This window comes from Apis cerana, linkage group LG7 (assembly GCF_029169275.1).
Source record: "Apis cerana isolate GH-2021 linkage group LG7, AcerK_1.0, whole genome shotgun sequence".
In the NCBI taxonomy this organism is placed as follows: domain Eukaryota; kingdom Metazoa; phylum Arthropoda; class Insecta; order Hymenoptera; family Apidae; genus Apis; species Apis cerana.
The window spans coordinates 1,587,983-1,610,562 of NC_083858.1; the positions used below are offsets into that span (position 1 = coordinate 1,587,983).

General features: G+C 29.7%; 2 protein-coding genes and 1 long non-coding RNA gene across 17 annotated transcripts in view; 2 read left to right on the forward strand and 1 right to left on the reverse strand.

The window, feature by feature from the left end:
• LOC107993710 (uncharacterized) overlaps window positions 1–22,580 on the forward strand; it is a 54,633-nt gene that overhangs the window by 22,468 nt on the left and 9,585 nt on the right. Inside the window, exon 1 of one of the 3 annotated variants that reach the window (XM_017050276.3) lies at window positions 15,135–15,649. The exons of the other annotated variants lie outside the window; for them this stretch is intronic. The gene's annotated coding sequence lies outside the window, so the exon portion shown is untranslated. Of the gene's footprint in view, window positions 1–15,134; window positions 15,650–22,580 lie in introns of those variants that run through there. 3 annotated transcript variants of the gene reach the window in all.
• Window positions 495–10,076, forward strand: LOC107993716 (uncharacterized). The gene is made up of 6 exons (XR_001765151.3): window positions 495–552; window positions 912–2,030; window positions 2,432–2,902; window positions 3,178–3,477; window positions 3,597–3,817; window positions 6,188–10,076. It is a non-coding gene; the product is annotated as an uncharacterized LOC107993716 (long non-coding RNA).
• LOC133666474 (uncharacterized) lies at window positions 9,499–13,390 on the reverse strand. Of its 13 annotated transcripts, none has more exons than XR_009830666.1 (4): window positions 12,135–13,390; window positions 11,307–11,431; window positions 10,719–10,829; window positions 9,499–9,910 (listed from the first exon to the last, which is right to left on the reverse strand). XR_009830666.1 is itself a non-coding variant. In XM_062077569.1 (3 exons), exons 1-3 carry the CDS (start codon window positions 11,572–11,574, stop codon window positions 9,673–9,675), a joined length of 417 nt encoding a protein of 138 aa, XP_061933553.1. In that variant the 5' UTR covers window positions 11,575–11,641; the 3' UTR covers window positions 9,499–9,672. The 13 variants fall into 13 exon arrangements, 1 of the variants encoding a protein (XP_061933553.1); XR_009830661.1 differs by lacking the exon at window positions 12,135–13,390 and adding an exon at window positions 11,673–12,032 and having other exon boundaries at window positions 10,715–10,829; XR_009830663.1 differs by lacking the exon at window positions 12,135–13,390 and adding an exon at window positions 11,673–12,021 and having other exon boundaries at window positions 10,725–10,829.

Genomic DNA, 22,580 nt, shown 5'->3' on the forward strand with positions numbered 1-22,580 from the left:
TCAATAAAGATTAAAAAGAATTTGTCATAGTTCATCAAATTTCTCATAAAAAATTCAATTTAGGACTAATGTATAATATTTTTCAAATTTCTTGAAATAAAAAAGTTTTTTTATTTAATGAAAATGTTATTTAAATTAGATCATTTTATTCTTTTTGTATTACTTTTTATTCTTTTAGAAATTTTATATTTTTTTAATGTTTTAATTAATTTAAAAGTATTTGATTTTTAAAAATATTTTTTAATTTTTTGTATTTGGAAAAAATGGAAAATTTATTTTTTATTGTCGATTGTTGTTAATTATTTAGAATTATTTTAAATGAATTTGGGCATGAAATTTTCGAAACAAAGAAATTCAGATTTTTATAACGATTAAAAATTAACAGAAGTCAGATTATTCGTATATATAGTTATATAGTTAGGTTAGGTTATTGACTAAGTTCTTATGAAATCATGTTTATCTAAATTGTTAGAGTAATGTGAAAGTAGAAGAATTGATAATTAGAATTATTAGTGATCCACATTTTTTTATTTTTCGTCATTTTTATCAAAAGTATTTAATTTAATTTATCTTTTGTGTAAACTTTTACTATTACTATTAGTAACTATTAGTAATCAAATATAATTTTTTCTTTTTCATTTAGATATATTTTTTTAAAATAATTTTTTTTATAAATTTTACAAATTTATAAATATTGATTCGAATTCTTTTCTTCTTTTTTTTTGACTATCCATTTAAGAAATTTTACTAAAATTAAAAAATAACATAAATATTTAAATATTTCAATACATTCTATCCAAAAAATTTTATTAAGTTCTAAATACTTAATTAAAATGAATAGAACTCAAATAGAAAGTTAATGAAAATTTTTCTTTTTTTTTTTTTTATAAAATTCTTGTTTGGAATGAAAGCTCTGAATTCTTTCTACTGGAGACACACGTTTCAATCTTCTGACTGTGGGACCCATGGTGGTTCAAAGCTAATGCAGCTAGCGTAAGATGGAATGGAATGTCCTTTGTGAACCGGCTGTTTCACCTCCATATATGTACGTAGCTGTTCGCTTAGCTAATATCTCTGTGGAAGCCAACGAAAAGCCACGGGTACCGCGTTGGAGGCCAGAAACACCACGACCTTCGTTATACCAATCGACTTCTTCGTTAGAAAATAGTAAAATATTCACTAGTTATTTTCTTTGCTGAAAAGTGAAAAAGAAATAAAACAAATTTCACATTAGGAAATAGAAATTTAACTCATGAATTTTTGTTTATTTTTATCTATGTTACAAAATGAAATTTATATTTTACGAGGTTAGAATTCCTAGTTTGAAATGTTGTGATGTAATTTAATGCTGGTTTTAGTTATTTCTTATTTCGAAATTATTCTGGAAAGAATTTTAAATTTCACTTTAGAAATTGAAAATTGTTTTTAATGTATTCGTTCTTAAAATATAGATAATTGAGATATGCATATGCTGTCTTTAGAATTTATTACTAAAATTTATTACTAGATCAAAAATATATCATTTAAAAAAAGATCATTTTTGAGTTATATAATTGTTAATCGAGTTCTTTAAAATATTTTTTTGATATATTAAATAAATTAAAATAAATATAAAAATCATCAACTTCTGATAATTTAAATATTATTAAATCTTTAAAAGATGCACTTTTATATTAAACACATTTAAAATATATATATATATAACATTTCCTAAGAATGCTCAAATATCAATTTAGAAGTGAAAAATGGCGGATGCGAAGGGATCGGTTTATTCAGCAGAGGGCGCCTGTTCTCTACGAAAATTTCTGCAAGCGTACATCACATATACGTATACGTATGCACGAACGAACAGCTGCGTTTGATTCGTACGGTAAACTCAACGTTCTAATTACGACAATTGGCTGTCATTGTTCTTAGACATATACGTAAGACTGGGAGAACGATTAACGTGATGGTAACCAGTGACTACTTGGAAACTGTGGCCCTACGGTGCTCGCGACGAACGTTTTCGAACTGCACGTGAAATTAAGGTCGATTGTTAATAATAGAAATGAAACAAAGATGTCGGATTTATTATTAGCATATGCTTTTAAATAATCTGATTTCATTTGAAATATTGTCGATTCAAAGAAAAAGAGATTTTTATTTTGTACAGGATGATTCATATTATTAGTCGTTATAATACTTAACCTTTAATTAGTATCGTTAAATCATAGATGGCGTATTAATAGTAAATCTGTTAATATGACAATTTTTATTTTGTAATATCGTAATATAGTATTATTATATTTATTTGTTCTAATTTTATAATATATATGGTTTTTGAACAATATGGATCTGATTAATTCTTGAAAAATTAAAAATTGCACAGTAATTTTTAACTATGCAAGAAATTGGTGTTCCTAACCTCATTCAAGATTCATTCTCTTAGGCAACAATATTGCGACAGAAAAAAAAAAAAAAAGAAAAGAGGATTAAACATCATGCATTTTCCTTCACGCTAAATACGAGAATTAAATTCATAACCGCAATTCCATTCGTGATATTTGACGGAACTAATATGGTGGAACGATGGATTGACGCGTGTAATTAGAAAGCACATACGCGCATTTACGCGGAATCGGTGCGTTTGTTTTGCAATTAGCGAGTTGCAAGTAGGTCTTGAACAATTGAATTGCAACGTTCACTCATGCTTGGTTTTTCTTATGGATCAATGGGATAACTAGCTTTGATAACGAAGGATAATCGTTGGGCTAGTCTTTCAGTGAACTTTATTCTGCAACTATTGTCATCGATCGTCAGTTTAGAAATCATTTTAAAGAAACAATAATTATCATTATCATATTGTGTTAACTTTATGTTGAACTTGGAACGATATTAAAGATATTTATGCCATTTTAAGGTGAGAAATTTTTTTCTAATTGAATTATAAATGTTTAAATTATTATTAATTTCATTTATTAAAACTTGTCAAAGTTAAATTATTTGTCAAAGATGTTTCAAACATTTATCAAAATTCAAGGATTTTATCAAATTTTCTATTTCATTATTATATTATTACTTGAATATGTATTAAAATCATTTCACAGTATAAATAATTAAAAATATTTGCAATAATTGTTTGAATCTAATTAGAATGATATTCGACTATAATCATTTCTTTTTTTCTTCTCACAGAACAAAAATATAAAGATAAAAAAATATAAAGGAAGTGTTTCAACAATTGGTTACTTCTTTAGGAGTAATTTGGGTGTTAATTAACCAAAGCTGATTGGGTCCATTACAATCGATCTTTCCCATAGAATAGTGATATGCAAAATTCGACATTAGCCAAAGCGTGATCAATCGCCGTCCTTAATTAGTTAGCTCGCCACATTTATCTCTAGGTATTAGCAATCCTAATCCTCGCCATTCTTCCTGTGGCCAGGATCTTTAACGAAATCTCAAAAATTATCTTTAAAAAAAACTCTTTTATCTGTAGGTGAATTCACAAATTTTTTTAATTTCTGTAAAACTTTTATTCTTATGAATCTTTTTTCTTTTTTAAAATTTCAATTGAAATTAATACATTACTTTCATTACTCCTCCTTTGTCAGGAAACGAAAAAAAGGATAAAAGTGAGAGTATTTCCTAGAGGACGCGAACCTTCACGTAACGAACCGATCGAGTTACTCGGAAGCTGTGCTTAGGCTAATTTCATCGGCGATCGATTTTCTATTTCTCACGAGGTTGGACGTTGAACCAGTCTTTTCCTTTCTAAGAATAGAAGATTTTATAAATAATATTGCTCATTAAATGCTAATGTAGGATGGTCCAAGTGAGTATGTAAAATTATTCTTTTTTTTCTGATTATAATAAAATATTTCTAAGAAAAACGAAGAAAATAGACTATAATTTATATTTTCATTTTCATTATTATGCTTAAAAAATTACATAGCAAATTGTATAAAGAATAAATCCTGAAATATAAAAATAAAGTGGAAATTATATATATTACAGTAAGAATAATAATATATTATAAAAATTCGTTGGAAGAGAATTGTTCAAAAAGTTGGCAGAAAACCTAATCGTTCGGAAGTAAAACGAAGCAATTTATTAGGGGCACGTTCCAAGTATTTATTAAATATTCCCGTTAGTAACCGGCTGGTTGGCAAGTAATAAAAATTACATTCGAACGAACGCGACGTTTCTAATTGTCGTATTTATTGAATGTCCCGTCGAAGGCGCTGAAAGAGCCATTCAGTAGTCAGCCAGACTATTCGCGATTTCCTGACATCGAACGCTATCATGCCAGACCCCTCTGTTATCCTATAAACACTAAAAATACCCGTATTACCTTCTTCAAGCACTAGCTTCTGGCTCATAATATTCTTTCATAATTAACTGTAGAAAAAGAAAGTTTGAATACAAGTCCTTCATGAATTGGCGGGAAATTTGAAATCTTGTGAGTAATTTAAATCTTGGATTTTGAAATTTAATTTTATTTAAGAAGTTAGCAGAAACTTCGATTGGAATAAATATAGATATTAAAAATTTTTATAATAATTGAAATATTAATTCCAATTGACACGAAATTAAAAAATTTTAAAAATATATAAAAAATTTAAAAAATATATCATAAATAAGAAATAAAAATTCAAATCTAATAAAATTATATAAATTCTATAAGAAATTTTTCTTTTTAAAATTTTATTTTGTCTATAATTAACAAATTTGTCTATATTCAATTTTGTTCATTCTTCCAAAAATTTCTTTGAAATTTTGCCTTTTCTGTAATTAATGAATCAAAATGTTCAATTTTATTTTGTTTCCTAGAAAATTGGCGCGAAATTCAAAAACTAACAAAATTCCATACGTGCTACGTGTATTTTAAAAACGCCAACACCTTCTTGATCCAAGTGCACCTGTGAACAGGACGTTCCACTTGCCAGCTCGGGTGTTCAGGTGGAAAGAGGTGACCGGCTTTTAAAATTGTAGGTTAACGACGCATGCGCACGAGAATGCATTTGTGCCCTTTTTTGGAAACCGACGGAACCCCACTGAAAAATCGATTCGAGTTATTTTCGTTACTCAAACCGATGATCTTCCTCTTTTTTGGCTCGACGTTGCTTCTTCTCGCTTGAATTACTCCTGACTGCGGAGAAAGTGACGCGCCCTTTCCCTTGACAAATTTCGTTCAGCCACACCGATGCCATTTAATGGTAAATGCTCCTGTGATTGCTCGACCCAGCCCCCAGTTGTTTCGCTTCATTTAATCGTGCACAATTTTCTACGAATTTTCTGCCGAAAGCGAATTCTTTTCCATTGTTATCCATTTCTATGAATATGCCTTCATGTGTGACGTGTACTTTTTTTGTTTTGTTTTTGGCTTTTTGTCAATGACTTTGAGTTTTAAATGGCAATTTTTATTATTTAGAAGATTATATACATTATATGCATTAAAGTTTTAATTTTTTACAATATTATGTAGTATTTGTTATGTATTATGTAGTACTTATTATGCAATGTAGAAAGTAGCAAAAAATTGAAAGTAAAGAGAAGTTTAATGAGATGTTAGAATCATACGCAAAGGCAGGCAGAGGAAAAGGCATTTGTTGGAAATTACATCACGGTTTGGTGAGTCGTGTAACGACTGTCTCAATTTCTCGCTATCTTTCTATCGAATGAACTTGACTTTGATTAGGGAAGGCTATTCTTAGAACAATTTTCGTATCTCTGCTGCAAAATAGGATCCACAAATTTATCTTATCTCCATTGAACCCAATTTAATTTCTATCATTATAATGCCATCTCCCTTATAGTTTCAAAATTTAATGGCTTCTCTCCTAAAAATTAAAATTCTCTTCTAATCGTCTTGTAATAATAAATATCATTATCTCAAAAAAAGTATTATTATAATAATATTTATAATTTGTATTGATTTTTATCTCATATTATATTTGAACAATTTTCTCTGTAAAAAAAAAAAAAATATTAGTAAAAATATTAGTAAAAAGAAATAATAATAATAATAATTTAATATTATCAAATAATTTTCAAATAGATTATAGATCTATTAAATATGCTATTTAGTCAAAAAGTGTCAAAAAAATATTGACATTGTTTTAAAAATTTCTTCTTAATCTTTATTAATTATGCCATCGTTATGCGTTCGAAATTATTCAAACGATTTTTCCTTGTTCGACAGCTACTGTATAGAAAGGATTTGATGAAAACAGCGTTCGCTCATCGACGTTTTTTCCATGCCGACAACACCGCGGAGAATGATCAGAACGAGCAATCCCATACGGAGGCGCCGCTGCTCGAAGAAAAACGATCTGGCGAGCAGACATCCGAGACAACTTGCTTTCTTTTTCTTACCATTTCTTCTCGTCTTTCTCCTCCTGTCTCTCAGTCTCTCCAGTCTTTTTCATTTTTCCCTCTTTTTCGCCCTGATCCGTTTGTCATGTTTCTTCGTTTCTTCTCTTGCTATATTCTTCCCGTTTAATCCTTTTCGATGACCATTTATATCTTTTTTCTACTTTTGTCTTATATATTTGGTCTTTGTATTTTTTTATTCTTATTTTTATCTGGACAATTTCTTTCCCCCTTTTTTTGGTTTGATAGACTTTAAGAAAAACAGATTTTTCTTACTTTTTTTTATTGTATATCTTTTTTTCGATTCTTAGTTTATTACTTTTTATTTGGAGATTAGATTTTAAATTTCTGTTTATTCTTGTTTTTCTTTTCTTCCTTTATCTTTTATCGTATATTGAGTACGATATAATTTTTTTTCTATTTTCTTTTTTTTTAATTTCATTTGTTTACTACTCTTTAAAAAATATTATCTTTTCTTTTACATTTCTTCTCGATTTCTTTTTTCTGATACTTTCTATTCTCTAACAATATTTCCATCTTCTCAATTATATTTCCTTTTCTTCATTTATCCAAAAATTATAAAATTTCTTTCTATCAATCTTTTCTCTATTTACAAAAACATTTTCAAAAAATTTATCAATTCCTCCTTCTCTTTATTTTTATCAATTCCTCCTCTTTATTTTTATCAATTCCTCCTCCTCCTTATTTTTATCAATTCCTCCTCTTCTTTATTTTTAGCAATTCCTCCTCCTTCTTATTTTTATCATTTTAAAATTTCACCATAGAATTTTTCATCGTGCCATGCCTCTTCTTAACATCGTAAGAACGGATTATTTTTAATCGGATATAATCTCTTTCTTTTGAATTTCTCTTTCCTAATCTTACCTTTTCACCTCCCATTCCAAAAATTTATCAATTCCTCCTCTTCTTTATTTTTATTAATTTCTCCTTTTCTTTATTTTTATCAATTCCTCCTCTTCCTTATTTTTATCAATTTAAAATTTCATCATAGAACTTTTCACCCATGCCTCTTCTTAACATCGTAGGGGCGGATTATTTTTAATCGGATATAATCGGAAATATCTGCAAGGATTAAAGTGAAAATTCGATCGGAATTTCCATTCGATTGGACGATTTCTCTTTCCTAATCTCACCTTTTCACCTCCCGTTCCCTCCAACAATACTTCCACTTTTCTCAATTATACGCAACGTTTTTCTCTCCCTCTCCATAACCAAGTTACGCCGCACGTTCATATTCTTCTTTCACAAACTCGCTTCTTCATCGGTGCCTCTCTCTTAACCCTTCCTCTCGAGCATCCTCCCCACCCCTCCTCTCCGCAAGACGCGCGGCGTCGTCGGAGAGGGTGGGAGGGGCGCGGTGCAGAACGCACTGGCGCCGTCCTGCTGCACGCATTATTCCACGCGCATTTTTCCGCGTCGATCTGTGCCGCGGCACGAGGCATGGGCCCGCTTTCTGGGAGAGGATACCCGCTCTGGCACGTGACCGGTGCGTATACGCGTACGGTACACTGGAAACGTTCGTGTGAACCTGGACAGGTTCGGGTAACAGGTTCGAAAGATAAGAACCGCGTGATTGTAGTTTATAGCGACAGAACTATTCGTTGCAAGTTATAGTGGGAATTAGGAAGAAAAATAGGGAGAAAAGTAATGGTTTTTATGCCTTTAGAGAGGTATTGCTTTCTAATTTTGTGTATCTTAATAGATGGATTTGAAATAGATTGAAAGATTGAAATTTAAAAGCAATAAATGAAAGCGACTAAGTTCTTTAATTTTGAAAATTTTTAGAGTCCATAAAGATACATAGATTTGAAAATTCATTTGAAGTTTAATTAAAGTTTCTAATGGTATTTCAAAGATTTTAAGATTTGTAGATATTTAAAGACTTTTCAAAGATCAGAGGGCATTGAAGGAAAAAAAATTTTAAATCCTGAAAATTCTAGAGATTTAAAATTCTAATAATAATATGATTTCTTCAAAGGTTGAAAAGAGATGAGAACATTTAAAAATCGTATTTTCTATAAAATTGGATACAGGAATTAATTTTCATAATAATCTCTAATCACACAATTCATTTACTGGTAGCAAGTTTCCCTTCTAACAACTAGTCCAATAATTGTTCCAATCAACTTGTAATTATAAATCTATTCGTGTTAATTACACTTATAAAAAATTAATTTTCCACATGTTTCACAATTCTCTAGAACTTTTCATTATCAATGCCAATTTTCTAAAATAAAAATTTTATATTATTATTGCAAGAAATGAAACTATAAAATGTTTCCATAAGATAATTAAATTTTTTATTGCAATAAATTGATTAAATTTTTTTAAATTTTTATTATTTTGAGAATGTTCTTTAATAATAATTAAAAATTCTAAAAATTTCCAGAAATATCTATCACTATTGAAAATAATAAAAATTTTATATCTTATATTTTTATATGAATATAATTTAATGTTTGTAGAATTATCATAAGAAACAAAATTGTATGCAAGCCATATTCCATGAATTAATGATCTTCAACGAGTATTCCGCGTGCTACTCGCTGGCACGATGGCCTACTTCGGCCTGGCGCCAGGCATAAAACGGGAAAAGAATCATATGATTCTTAACCACGATCGAATTGATCGTCCACAACTCTCAGGTGAAATTTTCACCTCTGTCTCATTATTATAACTTTCGTTATAATTTATTCGTTTCATCAATTTATGGTTTCCTCAACTTCATATTTAAGTGCGATCTTCTCAGTACTTTATGTTCCTTTCTTGCAAATTGCCTTATTGATTCATATTGAAATAATTTGGTAAATCAGATTAATGATAGATAATTACAGTTTTCTTATTCAGAGGCTTTAAAGGAATAAATATAATCCAATTCTTCAAAAGTACTTGTATTCTATATAATTTAAGAAAATTTAATTTAAAAAAGTAATTTATTTAATTATTGAGATAATTTGATTTTCATTATCTCTTCATAGTAATGTTAATTTCTTTAATTTAATATAATTTAAGTTAAATCTAAACCATTGAGAGGAATATTAAATTTTTATAAATAAAAATAAAAAAGTAATTTTTATTTTTGATAATTATAAGGATTGCTAAAAGTATTTTAAACATAAATTAAATTTAAAATCTTTTTATTATTCTAAAAATATTCAAACTCAAATCTAATAATAATATCTCGAATAATATAATAATCTATCCTTTAGTTATCGAAGAAATCAATTCATCACTTGACAATGAAGAGAATTCCAAATATTTTATATATATATATACTTGAATATTAATTAATTTTTAATCTCCACGTGTCTTTTTCGAAATTATAGGCATCATCCTCCAGTTCTTAAGAATGTCGAGGGTTAGTTTGGACTCCAACGTCGAAAGTATCCAACGTGTTGATAAATATAGAGCTTGTAGAAGAGTTTTTTCACGCGGAGAGTGGAATCGAGGCGCGGAACACGCCTTCGTCGTGAAAATTACAGTTTCAACGTCCATTTTGTGGTGAATAATGCTTGTAAATAATGATAAAATCCTGCGAACGAGATACTTTATTAGTTTGTATTGTCGTGTAAATCTTACAATATGTAATGATCCGAGAATTTTTAAAGGTTGATTCGTATCGCGTGAAATCGAACTTTCCGGAATATTATTGAATTATTGAATTGTGTATTTAATAAAATTGATCTTAAAATGATAAATTATAATTATTGGTTAATTTTATAGTCTTATTTTTTTTTATTTATTTCTTTTATTTGTTTTTTTTAAGGAAAATCAAGATTTCGTTGAAAATTTTCTCGTTTTCTTTTTTTTTTTTTTTTTTAAATAAATAAAATAAAAATATGAAATATCTATGATTGTTGAGCATTATTTTAATGTTAAATACAGAAAATTGGTAACCTTGACAATACGTTATCTCTGATTTGTAGTGTTCTCGAAGGATTTTTAATGCATGGCAGTTGACATTGTTCGATAATCAAGTCATACGTGTTTCGTAATCGGAAGAAGTGATTCATGAGAAATGGTCCCTTGTTATAGTGATTTATACGGTATGAATACACATTTTTGTTAATTTATTTCTCATGTAATAATAAAATATAAAAATTTCGAATGTTTTTATTTATATCGAAGAAAAATTAATCTCTTTATTGTTTGAAATTACAGGAAAGAATAAACTTAAATTTTCATTTCATTTCAAAAGAAAGGAAAAAGTGATTAAAAAATTACTGTGAATACTATAGTTCAATGAAACGTATTCCCAAGATCAATTCGTAGAAATAGACTTTCATTGAGATAACAATTGGCAAGGCTTTGTCCATATTTAAATGCACATTAGTACCTACAATCACCTAATTACTTCTCTGGGTCTTGCATAAATTGCTTAGGATGCATTTTACATTCTCTGTTTCCCATGTGCGTCATTTATTTTCATTCTGTGAAAGTTTTGTGCAAACCTATAGAATAATAAGGATATAGAGCAATGTTTTTTTTCTGAATTTCAATATATATACTTCTTCTTTGTATTTCAACATTTTAAAAATCTATTGAATAATAAAATGAAAATGTTATTAAGTTTTCTCAAAGTTTTTAAATGTCTGGAGTATTGAACAAATTTGAAATAAACAAAATATATTGAAATATATATATTCATTAAATATATTTCATTAAATATAGGATATTGTACCATAATCTTTCAAAATTGTTCTCTCAAGAGAAACAATATTTATACTCTTATTATATTCTTATATATATATATCAGAATATAATCGCAGAAACACAAAAGCAATCAAAATAGCAAATCAAAAACCATCTCTATATATAATAATATCTATATATATTATTTTCCACGAGTGACAAGTATCGAATTGATTTTCTCTTTTTCCGCGACATCAGTTTGCGTCCGCCTTTTAAATATAATTTTCTTATCGAACCTGGTGAAAGGTATGAATAAAACATAAGCGTGGAGTGCATCGACTCTCGCATCAATCTCTCACGCCAAGCCATGGAACTTCCGTGCGGAGAATAATTGGCACGGTATGCGCGGTCCGAGAGAGCTCTGAAAAAAAGAAAGAAAAAAAAACCGAGGTGATACTTAAGGAGCTGGATCACGTGGATTACGATTTTTCACGGCTCTCCAACAAACCGATATGAATTCTGGCGAAACGCCGTGAAATGAATCTTTACGGTAGCAGGATACATAGGAATTGGTCACTAATGCGAGGTTCAGTGAAGGTTAGGTTAGGTTTCTAGTTTCTAATGTCGTGCGAATTTTATGGGTCCTGGTTTGTTTACTCTACCTGGTTGATTCTAGTGCGTTTCGTAATAATTTCGCTTAGGACAGGAATAGAATTTTAATTTTAGTTTCATGTTAGCTAGCTTTTGCAGCTAGTCGAAGTTCTTCGATTCTGCTGTAGATATATTCTCATAGAGTTGAGAATTTTAATGGTTTAAGGTCACTGTACTGAAAATGCATTTTCTTCGCCAGAAAAATTAAGTTTGTTCTTCATTTATGTTATTATTTATTTCTTTATAAGTATATAAAAACTAGCCAGATAAACTTTATGGATATAAGAATAATTATATGAATATATTAAATAATTATAACATATAGATAAAAAATATACTTTCTATTTCTGTACAAATTTTTAGCAACTTTAAATTCCCTATATTTTATCTTTACGCCAGATTCTCATAATTAAAAAACCAAATTAAAATATTATTCAAATGTAAAAATATCGTTATCGAGCATTTCTATTTACCATCTATCTAAAAATTTACTTATCCAGCTGCAACAACAAAGAATTACCATCAACCCATTAAGACCACTAGAAATCCCGTTAGGTTGGCAATACCAACGAACGAAAATCCTCTTATTCTCCTACTATGTCCCTTCTACAAAGCATTTAGCTCGCGTACTCAAGTGATTCATAAGCGACCGCTTCTCGTTGGCTTCTCAAGCGTCTCTCTTTCTGTTCCCGGCCACTCTCGAATTCCTTCGGCACGAGAAGGGCAAAGAAAAAGAGTTTTATCGAGCTGCAACGGCTAGAGCAACGTAGTGAGTCACTCTCGGTGACTGGCTCGTTGTAATTCATTGCGATGATTGAACCCCCACTACCAACTGTTCCTCGAGTACGGGTCCATTCACAACGAACGAACTCGGTGACCCTGGAACCAGCTGTTTTTCTTCGCTTGCACTTTCGATTGATCAGAAAGCTCGGTGGTGGTGATTGAGTTTCTTGTTTATTCATTTTTTCCCCGTATGGATGCAATTAAGGTGGCAGATTGAGTTGTTCAATGTGATTTAAAGATAAGTTTTTTTTTGTATAACATTATGGAATTTTATAATATAATTATCTATTGTAGAATGCTGAATAATGATTAATATATTTATTCATAGGATAGAAATGGTATGTATATATTGGAATAACAAATTGAGTAATTAAGTTGTTCAATATGATAAATTGTTTATTTTAAGTTGTTCAATGTGAATGTAGTTTAATGTTGTACTACATGGAAAGATGTTTAGAATGAGATATAGATAGTTATGTTTATAGAAAATGGAATTTAGTATATTTATTGACATAATAAAGAAATAATATTCATACAATGAGAATAGTGAATTAAGTGTTCTTGAAAAATATGTTTCTATATAAAGACGTATTTTGAGAGATATATAAGATATGTTGGAAATGTTTGTGATTATATTATATTGTAAAATATAGAGAAATATATTATATTTTTAATTTATTATATATTTATAAAATATATATAATATATTGCATGGATGCAAAGATATTTCAACAATAAGTTATATAATAAGTATAATATTATATAATATGTTTAATATCATCTATAAGAATATCATCTATAAGTGTTCTATATGCATCTATGATCAATGATCATTAAAAAATCTTTAAAAATGTCCTCATTTGTTATATTTGCTAATATAATATAAAGGTATGTTTCATGTAATATAAATATTATTTTAACATGGTAATATATTTTCTCTTATTATCTTACATTTATTATTATTATGCATGAAGAAATATAATGTTCTAACAAAGGTGTGTTGCATACAATGTGCCTACTATTATAGAGTGTGAAAATTCGTTATACACACACACTTTTAATTTAATATATGGAAATGTCTGTCTTTTGTACAGTAAATATATTATTATGCTATTATGTATTTACTATTACAGTATAATGAAATCTAAAGGTAATTGATGAATCCTAATGAATTTCAGTTGTGGAGTTCCTTGTGAAAGAATAAATTATAGTTCTTTATGTGGGAGAAGACTAAAGAAGTTGTGCAAATCTTAACATTTACAATATTTTTTTATTCTCATTTCTTTTCTTTTTTTTTTCATAAGAAATCTTTAATTTATGTCTAATTAATTTAATATGAATTTGTACATAAAAAGTAAAAACACCAGTTAAAATTCTATCCTCTTTATAATCTGTATTCTAATAAAGCAAACTTTGAGCAATATTTCCGTCTAAGATAGATCGAAAGTCTGATGAAGCTTCGATTAACTCCAAGATAATTCCGTGCTAGATTTCGAGATGGTCGATTTCAATAGAAAGCAAATCTCTACTAGCCAGTCACGTATGAGAGCTCTGTTAATTGAATCTAACCTGCTACGCTTCTACTACCTGCACGAATCAACCTACTTTTTATTATAATTATGAAATCATCACGAAACTTCGCGAATAATTAACTTTATTTCTCTAATACTACCAAAAAAATAATAAAAATGTAAATGATCATTGAGTTTGTTATAAGCAACAGTAAAATTTCACTTTTATATCTGGAATCATTATTGAAGAAATATTTCAATATTTAATTATTTTTAGTGATTTAAAAATAGAATTATATATTTTATGCTTTATTAATTTTATGATCTATATTTTTATATATAATGTAATATAATAATATAGAACGATATAATAAAAATATGTTGTTAGTTATATATTTATTGAAAGAGATGTAAAGTGTATCAGAGATGTATGACACGAAAGACAGATTATGTGATAATCATAACACGATCTGATAGATGACATCCTTAGCTGCATAATTTGTTAACCTTCTCGTTACGTACAATTGCGCGATACGTTCTTTCCATTTCATGCAACCACATTACGCTCGTTGAATGATTAATAGGAACGATAACAGAGACTGCGTTACATTGTGTAGCAGCCAGACAGATAAGGTCCATTCCCCTCTACACATCAAAGTTTCGTAAACGCATAAGTTCATAGAGAGAATTCGAAAATTCTCGTAGAAGATTTCGTTTTCTTGATATAATTTCATTTAGTAGGAAGAATCAGAATATACAATGAATTTGTAGTTTGTTTCAAATTTAAATTTGAAAATAGCATGATTTTTAAAATGAAACTTGTATTATACATTCAATAAGTATACAATTAATTACAATTGACAATTTTCAAATAATTGAAAACGAAGCATAAAAAAATAAATATAAATATATTTATAGAATTTAGATGATTTTTGTGATAAAAATTCCTTCTACAAACTTTTTGTGACAATTCTATTTTCGCTAACCAAATTTTCTTTGATACTAGAGACAGAGTATCGTTACTATTATTTTCCAACAAAACTTAATTATTTGCTAAATATAGAAAAATAATTCAAAATTACTAAACAAATTAAAAAATATGATAAGATGTTTAAACATTTTTTAGGTTATAAAAGATTCTTTAAGGTTATTCTAATGACACTATTGAGAATCTAAAGATCTGAGCGCCATTCGTCATTGTGAACGCTGCTTTACGTTCATTCCCGCTCTTCGGTATTTGGATCCGTCTATCTGAGTGGCACACTCGCTCCATTCCCATCTTCGCCTCTCTCCACAGTGTCTACCTGTTGCTCGAGCAGCGAAGGCTGCGCGCTACCTGCTACTTATTCGTCTTCATACAATTTGCGCACCTAATCTATAGAATTACTTTGTTTCAAAATATTCGTCAGTGTTTGTGATAATATTATTTCATTGCGAATATGTATAGTTTACCTATTCAAACTTCTAATAGATCAAACAGTGAATCATTTAATTTGTGATCAAAATCGTTCTTCGAAGAACAGTAGTGCGTGATTCTTTTCCGTGAAACTACGATCGACAGTTGCAATGACACGCATGCGCGCGTACTTATTTCTTGCCGTTTGAATTAATTGCTTCCTGACCATTACAAGGACTTCGATTAAGATGACAGCAAATATGGTATTTTGATCGTGATTTATTTTCTGATTGTTTTGGTGAGTAGATATTTTGAATTTTGAATAATATAAAAATATTATGTAAAGTTTGAAAACGTGGACTGTATGTGTTTTAAGTTTGAAAAAAGTAGGAAATTAGTTGATATTTAGGTTAGATAAACAATAAAAATCGTAATGTATAGAATTATAATTTTATATATAATTTTTTTTTCATAACGTAACAAGATATTTGATATATAAAGATATTTTTAAAAGTAATGATAGTTCGATTGTTGACATTAATAATCTCAGAGATTTCGAAGATAATATTATAAATTTTGATAATTCAGATTGTCGTTATTCTTATTTCAATTTTTAACATAAGACTTTGTATCTATTTGAAACCATAAGATAAAGTGATTCATTGGAACAGTCACAGTCTAATGGTCGTTATCGTGGGATGCCTGTCGGCGACATATTTCCGGTTTATAAAATTATTAACATCATATTTAACCTCCACTAGATAATTTTGCATATAGAATGCAATCAAACCAATTATAATGAAACAAATAAAATAATTAAAAATACAAAGAAATTTTATCTATCAACATTATCTTATCGATTATTTCTTCTTTTTTTTTTTAAAACTGAAAATATGAATATTAAGGAAAAAATCTTTAAATTCGTTAATATTTGTCTTCTTACATTTTTTTGTTACCTTATAAAATGACGTAATTTATACCAAAATTTGTAAGAAGAATTAATTTTAATTGTGATAAATTATATAAATATTTTATTTAATAATTATATATATATATATATATATATAAACAAGAATATATTTATATCTTATTGATTAATTCCAAATTTTAAATAAAATACTTATATAATCACAATTTCAGACTGATTATTGTTATCGTTGATAACAGTTATCATTCGGTGGATCAATTATCTACTTGATAATTCAGATATCAATAATTCAGGTTATCGTTATTCAAATATCGTTTCCACGCAACTTTCTTTATAGATTTACTCGATTGCGAAAGAATAAGAGATGATGATAGATGCAAATTCCATGAACATTCTAACAATTAATCGTTATCATATTTTTTATATCTCTTATATATCTCTGGAAAATATTTCATTGAATATTATTAGTGAAAAAAATTTTTAGATTTACTTATATAATCAGACTAACAATAAGATTCAAGTCTGATTAATACAAATTACCAATTCTAATAAATTTGATAATAAATTAAATTTTACAAATACATAAATTTTATAAATTTCTATATCTTTTGATTCACTTTATTTAAAATTATATTCGTTAACATTATATTACATATTAATATTATTTACAAAAGCCCTGATAATTCTAATTGAAGTATGAATCTATAGTACTTTTAATATTGTCAATATTAATAATTTGTAATTTATTATATAAAAAAAGAATAAGCTATACAATTTTAAATTATAAATTTTCCTCGTAAATGGCTGAATATTTATTCTCAAAATTAAAATTATTATCACCAAATTTCATTCAAATTAGAATTATCCATAAAATCACATCGTTTCTTGCATTCTCACGCCAAAGGCCAAATAACTCGAGCCTTTTCGAACTTTCTACCACCAAAACCCTTCGACCCTCTCTCCTCAAAACCTAGCTTAAAGAGCTTCCCAGATGAGAATCAGAGTTTCCAGGTAGCCAAATCATCCTAAACAGGCTCTCGGTGATCGAAAAGAGAGAGAGTGGACACGGTTTGACTTGGTCACGTTGCATTATCCCGCGGAATGCAACGGCTTCCGGGTGCATCTCCGGGAAGAGATAAGGAGTTACAAAAGGCAGGGTCTGGAATTCCGGAGCAAAAGAGTCCCACAGTTGGTTTAAACGTGATCCTCGCGTTGTTCTCTACGTGACGCGAATGCGATCTCTCCCTCCCTCTCCCTGCTCTTTCGTCGTTGCTTTTCTGTCTTTTCCGGCATTCCCTGCAACCTGAAGTCCGATCGTGCTCTATACGTGACCAGAGGATTCACGGAGCCATTAGGTTTTCAGCTTTGCCTTCGAGCTCGATTCCACGTGAAATTTGGACGCTGGCCAACGGGATAAGGGAATTCTTTCCTCGGTGGAAGGAGAGGAGGGATGTGAATCGTGAGTATAGGGTGGTGGATCGAGGGAATTTGTTTGGTCAAGGATAATAATAGGCTTCTGGGGAATAGGGTGGTTTGGAAATCGAACGAGATCGTTTCGACACTTGGAGAATGTTTGGTTTTGAAATTGGAATGGAATTTTTTTTTTCGTTGGATTCAAATTGAATTGTCACTCTGTGGACAGGATGAGAAAATTTTTTGTTGTGATTATTGACGGAATTGATTGGTGCTTCGATGAGAATTTTTAGAATTTTTTCGAACGATTTCGATGGAAATTTGAGGAAGGAATATTTAATAATCGAGATTTATCTTGATTATTTATCTTGAAGAAGGTATCTTGAAGAAGAAATTTCGATAGATTCGATTAGAATTTCGGATTCGTGAAAACAATTTTAAAAATTTAATAATTTATATGATACAGGGAACAGAATTTTTTAACAAATAAAATCTAAAACAACATTTCATAAAAAGAATGCGCGAAACAAGCGCAAACGAAGAATATAGAGGAATTCGAATGATTCATAGAAAAAGACTGAGCGCGTTAAAAGAAACTGCACCGTGAAGATCATGCGGTTGCAACAGTTTGTTCGATAAAAAGGTGAACAGTTTATTTTGAAAAATAAAATTTGTACATGCACTCGGTATTACATCAAGTTTTAAAAGAAAAATATCAAAGAAACTACGTAATACAACCATTTGAAATAACAATTCATCGATAAAAAGTTGATCTTAGTCATTGAATATTTTATGTATGAATATTTTTTCATACAAAGTCGTATACAAATTATAATGGCAATTCAGCAAATTTTTTCCTCCTTAAGTTATTCAATTGAATCAGTACCAAGCAAATAGAAACCACTACGTCATCTAAAACGTGATTTATGAAAGTAACGAGCGAAAGTAGCGGATGGAAATGTTAATGTTTACTGTAAATTGTATTGTTGACAGTTAATGATATTATATCTTTATTTATTATTTATATATCATAAAAGATTATTATTTAATACTTTCTAAAATTATGTACTCCTTTAATCGTTCATTCAAAGTTTGATTATATGATAATATCATAATCTTTTTTATATCGACATTAATAAATTCATTGTAATATTAAATCATATTTATAACTACGATATGACGAATAAGAAGTTTAATCTAATTTCAAATCTTTAATATAAGTACTTGAACCTAGAATTAATCTAGAATATCATCAAATATTCCGAATATCTTCAAATAAAAACATTTTAACCTCACTTTTTCAAACAAAATATCCAAAGGAATATAAAAATTGATTTGAATTCACCACTAGCGCCACCTGTCCTCCGCAATTTCAAGATGGCGCCTTAGATTCCGAATTATCTCAATCACGTTCGGAATTCTCTCCTGTTGCATAGCACAGGATAAAGTCGAATGAAACGGGTTTTCGATCGCTTCGTGGGCGAGATAAAACTGAAACTCGATCGAAAGTCACAGATCGACCGGTTGTTCCTCGGGAGGTCGAAATAATCGCGAGGAATCGCAATGACTACAACGATAACGAGACAGTTTATGGTGGCGTTCCCAATGGTAAACGTGCGTGAGCAATGAACATTAATCGTGATGGCACGTTAACCTATTTGCATTAGAATTCAAAGCAATTAACCGGTCGATCTCCGAATTGTGTGTATTTTCTTTTTACTTTTTCTCTTTTATTTCTCTCTTTCTTTTTTTAACGCTGTTTTTTTTTTTATTATTGTTAATACATACGATCGTTAACGCTTTCGTGATCGCCTATTTTACACTTCGTGAGTTGATTTGATTTTGCAGTATTCCTTGATACATTTTATGAATGTTTTATTAAATTGCTGAACATATTATGATAATATGTACAGTTTTAAAATTATTAAGCGTGGAAAAGAATGGATAAAAAAAAAAAGATAATTAAAAATTTATTTGCAAATTAGAATACTTGTAACATGATGCTTGAAGAATTAAAAACTTTTTTTATCATTATATGAAAAATCTAAAGAATCGTATGTAACATCAATTGCACATGTAAATAAACAAATCTAAATCTACAAACAAGCAAAAGAATGTTGTTCAGAAACAAATCGAAATCTTTTATTCCAAAAGATTCGTAAATTCGAAATGAAATTCAATTTATCAGATTCTTGAAAATTCTCGATCATCGATTTCGATTCTACCAAAGACCTTGTTGAATAATCGAAGAGGAAACATGGCGGCCCCGCGTGGCGCCAGGGTGAGACGATAAAAATAGCGAACGAGGAGCGAAGAAAGGGAAAATGTCGGTTCATTGACGAAAAGCAATAGAAAAGGCCCGTCTCGACTGACTGTGTGTGTGTGCGTGTGTGTGATGCTTTCGTATGCTTACCACGTTGTCGTGAGTCACGGAAATGCGACAACAACGTGGTATAAGACTGTCGTCGTCGTGGTCCCGAGTATCGTACCGGATGACTAAAGAAACCCATGTGTGTCCTGGTCGACAAGAATGGCCGGTGAAAATACCACCGATGCTGGGGAACTCCTGCTTTCGACATGGAAACATTTTATTTGCATGCTGCACGCAGCTGCTTAAGCCTCGGTTGACATACGCGCGATTATGTGACACGATTATGAATGCTAACGGCCGGTTGTAAGCCTTGAAGAGTTAGATCTCACATGAGATCTCCTGGAAATTGGTCAATGTGAGTATACATAGTAAGAGAAAGAGAGAGAAAGACTATATTAGAATTTCTTTGGAAAATAACTTGGTTTAGATGCATGGATTATCATATAATTACACGTTTCTTTATTTCTTTGTTTTGTCACGTTTTGCGATGGTTTTCAAAAAAATCGAAACACGAATATAATAATATCCTCTGAAGAAAGAATATTTTAAACGCCATAAAAATATTCATCAAAATATTCAATCCGAGAGGCTTTTCAAGACTTTTCCTTTTAAGCTGGATAAAATAAACCTAGTGACTTTCATCTTTCCCCTAGAAACTTTTACAGAAGAAATAAAACGTTCGGTCCGGTCGAAATTAAAATATCCAACGAACGAATAACTAGTTATCCGTGAAAGTTTCTTTTTTTTTTTTTCCGCTCGTTTCACATAATTCGTGCCACAGCGCGACCACGGATAATCGTTTCGTAACTACTGTGTAACACTATAAATCGGTGGTGATAAACGGCGGTTACTTAATTGGTCTTTGTAGCCTCTCACCGCGACCTTTTGTCGCACGACCATTTCGAATCCCGACGAAAACTGGTCCCAGATTACCGTGGAACGTTCTTACCTGGAGAACTTTTGCCGGAAAATGAATCATTCTGTTGTGCACTGGGGCGGCCATTAAGGCGGATCCGTAATCACGTGACGTAATTCGTGATTGCGGGGCAATTTACGTTCGATGTTTGACAAAAGGATTAATCGTGGTCGAAGCGTGGGGTTGTTAATCGTGTATTGGATGTTACATTCGTAGCTTGCTCGGTGGATATACAAGTCGTTAAGGCTGGTTTTTAATAGATCGGTTGGTTCGTTTTTGCGTTAATCAGTAACGACTGTTGTGGTCGTTAGCCGAGGATTTAAATTCGAATCGTTGAGTTAGATGATGGCATAGGAATATTCTTTTTTGTTTTTAGATATACAAGGTACTTAGAGATGCTTGGTGCTGAGGGATGTTTAATGGAGAAATCTGATGGTTTTTTTTTTCTTTTTTTCCACAATTCGATAAAAATATTTGAGGGTTAAAAAAGATTAGAGATCGTTGAAATATGAATCTGGGAAAATTAATATTTGCAAATTGATTGAAAATTTGAATTCTAATTATTTATAACTGTTAGGTTTGTTCCGAGGAGGAGAAGAATATTTTTTCCTCCCCATTCTTTAACGCCCGATTCGTATTATTTTATGAAGTAAAAAAATTAATCTGAGCGCAAAGATGAGAAACAGGGTCGTTCTGGGCATATCTCGAGGTGAATAACCGAGAGGAAAGCGTCTGACTGAGTAAGATGGAGCATAAAAGTGGATCGCAGTAAATCCAAACCTTGAGAGAAGAGTATCAGAATATCATTTATAAACTGATCAAATGTGAAATTGATCGTTTTATTTGTACCTTCAATTTAATCCGATTACAAACTTTCGGTATAATTGAGAACGTTTAACGTTGCTTCTTATAAAAATAAACATATCAATATTGAATAATTCTATAAAAGATGAAATGAAAATTATTACAAGAATAATAAAGAAAAAAATTACTGGTTAATAAGTTGTTAAGATTCTTTTTAAAGAAACTCTTAGAATTTTAGATTTTTAGACCACCCTGTAGAATACCCACCCGCAATACAGTGAGCCCTGTTCACGATAAAAAGTATAAATGTCAACATAGTCGTTCTTCACCGTGCCTTCACGTGAAGTTCAATGTACTTGAGCTGTCTGGTGATTTCCAACTTTTCCCACGATTCCTCATTCAAAGATGCATAAATCCATCATCTTTCATGGATAAATCATATGGTTAAACTTAGGAAAAGCGATATTCCATAAGTAAAGTAATCGAGAAAGTATGAAAATGTTGTTAAGAATCAATAATTTGATTATCTTCAGATGAGGAATACAAAATAATATAGACAAAAAAATATTAGAAGACACAATGAAACTGCAATTCTAAATTTTCGAAATTTTTACTATAATATTGATCTAAATAATTATAATTTCTACTCTTAAAAAATAAAAATAAATTTTAATTTGTTATTAAAGAGAAACTGTTATCCCTCACGTTAATTTCATCGCAATGAAAAAAAGTTAATTCTTCGAATGCTCATATATTTTATCAAGTTTATATACAGAGTGTTCAAGGAAAAAGATAAC

Coding starts and splice junctions, on each gene's coding strand:
- LOC133666474 (XM_062077569.1), bottom strand. CDS start 11,574: ATGTATCCTGCTACCGTAAAGATTCATTTCACGGCGTTTCGCCAGAAT. Junction 11,432..11,518: donor TTTCGCCAGAATTCATATCG/GTTTGTTGGAGA, acceptor TCTTTTTTTCAG/AGCTCTCTCGGACCGCGCAT. Junction 9,908..11,305: donor TATTCATACCTTTCACCAGG/TTCGATAAGAAA, acceptor CGTTCGCAGGAT/TTTATCATTATTTACAAGCA.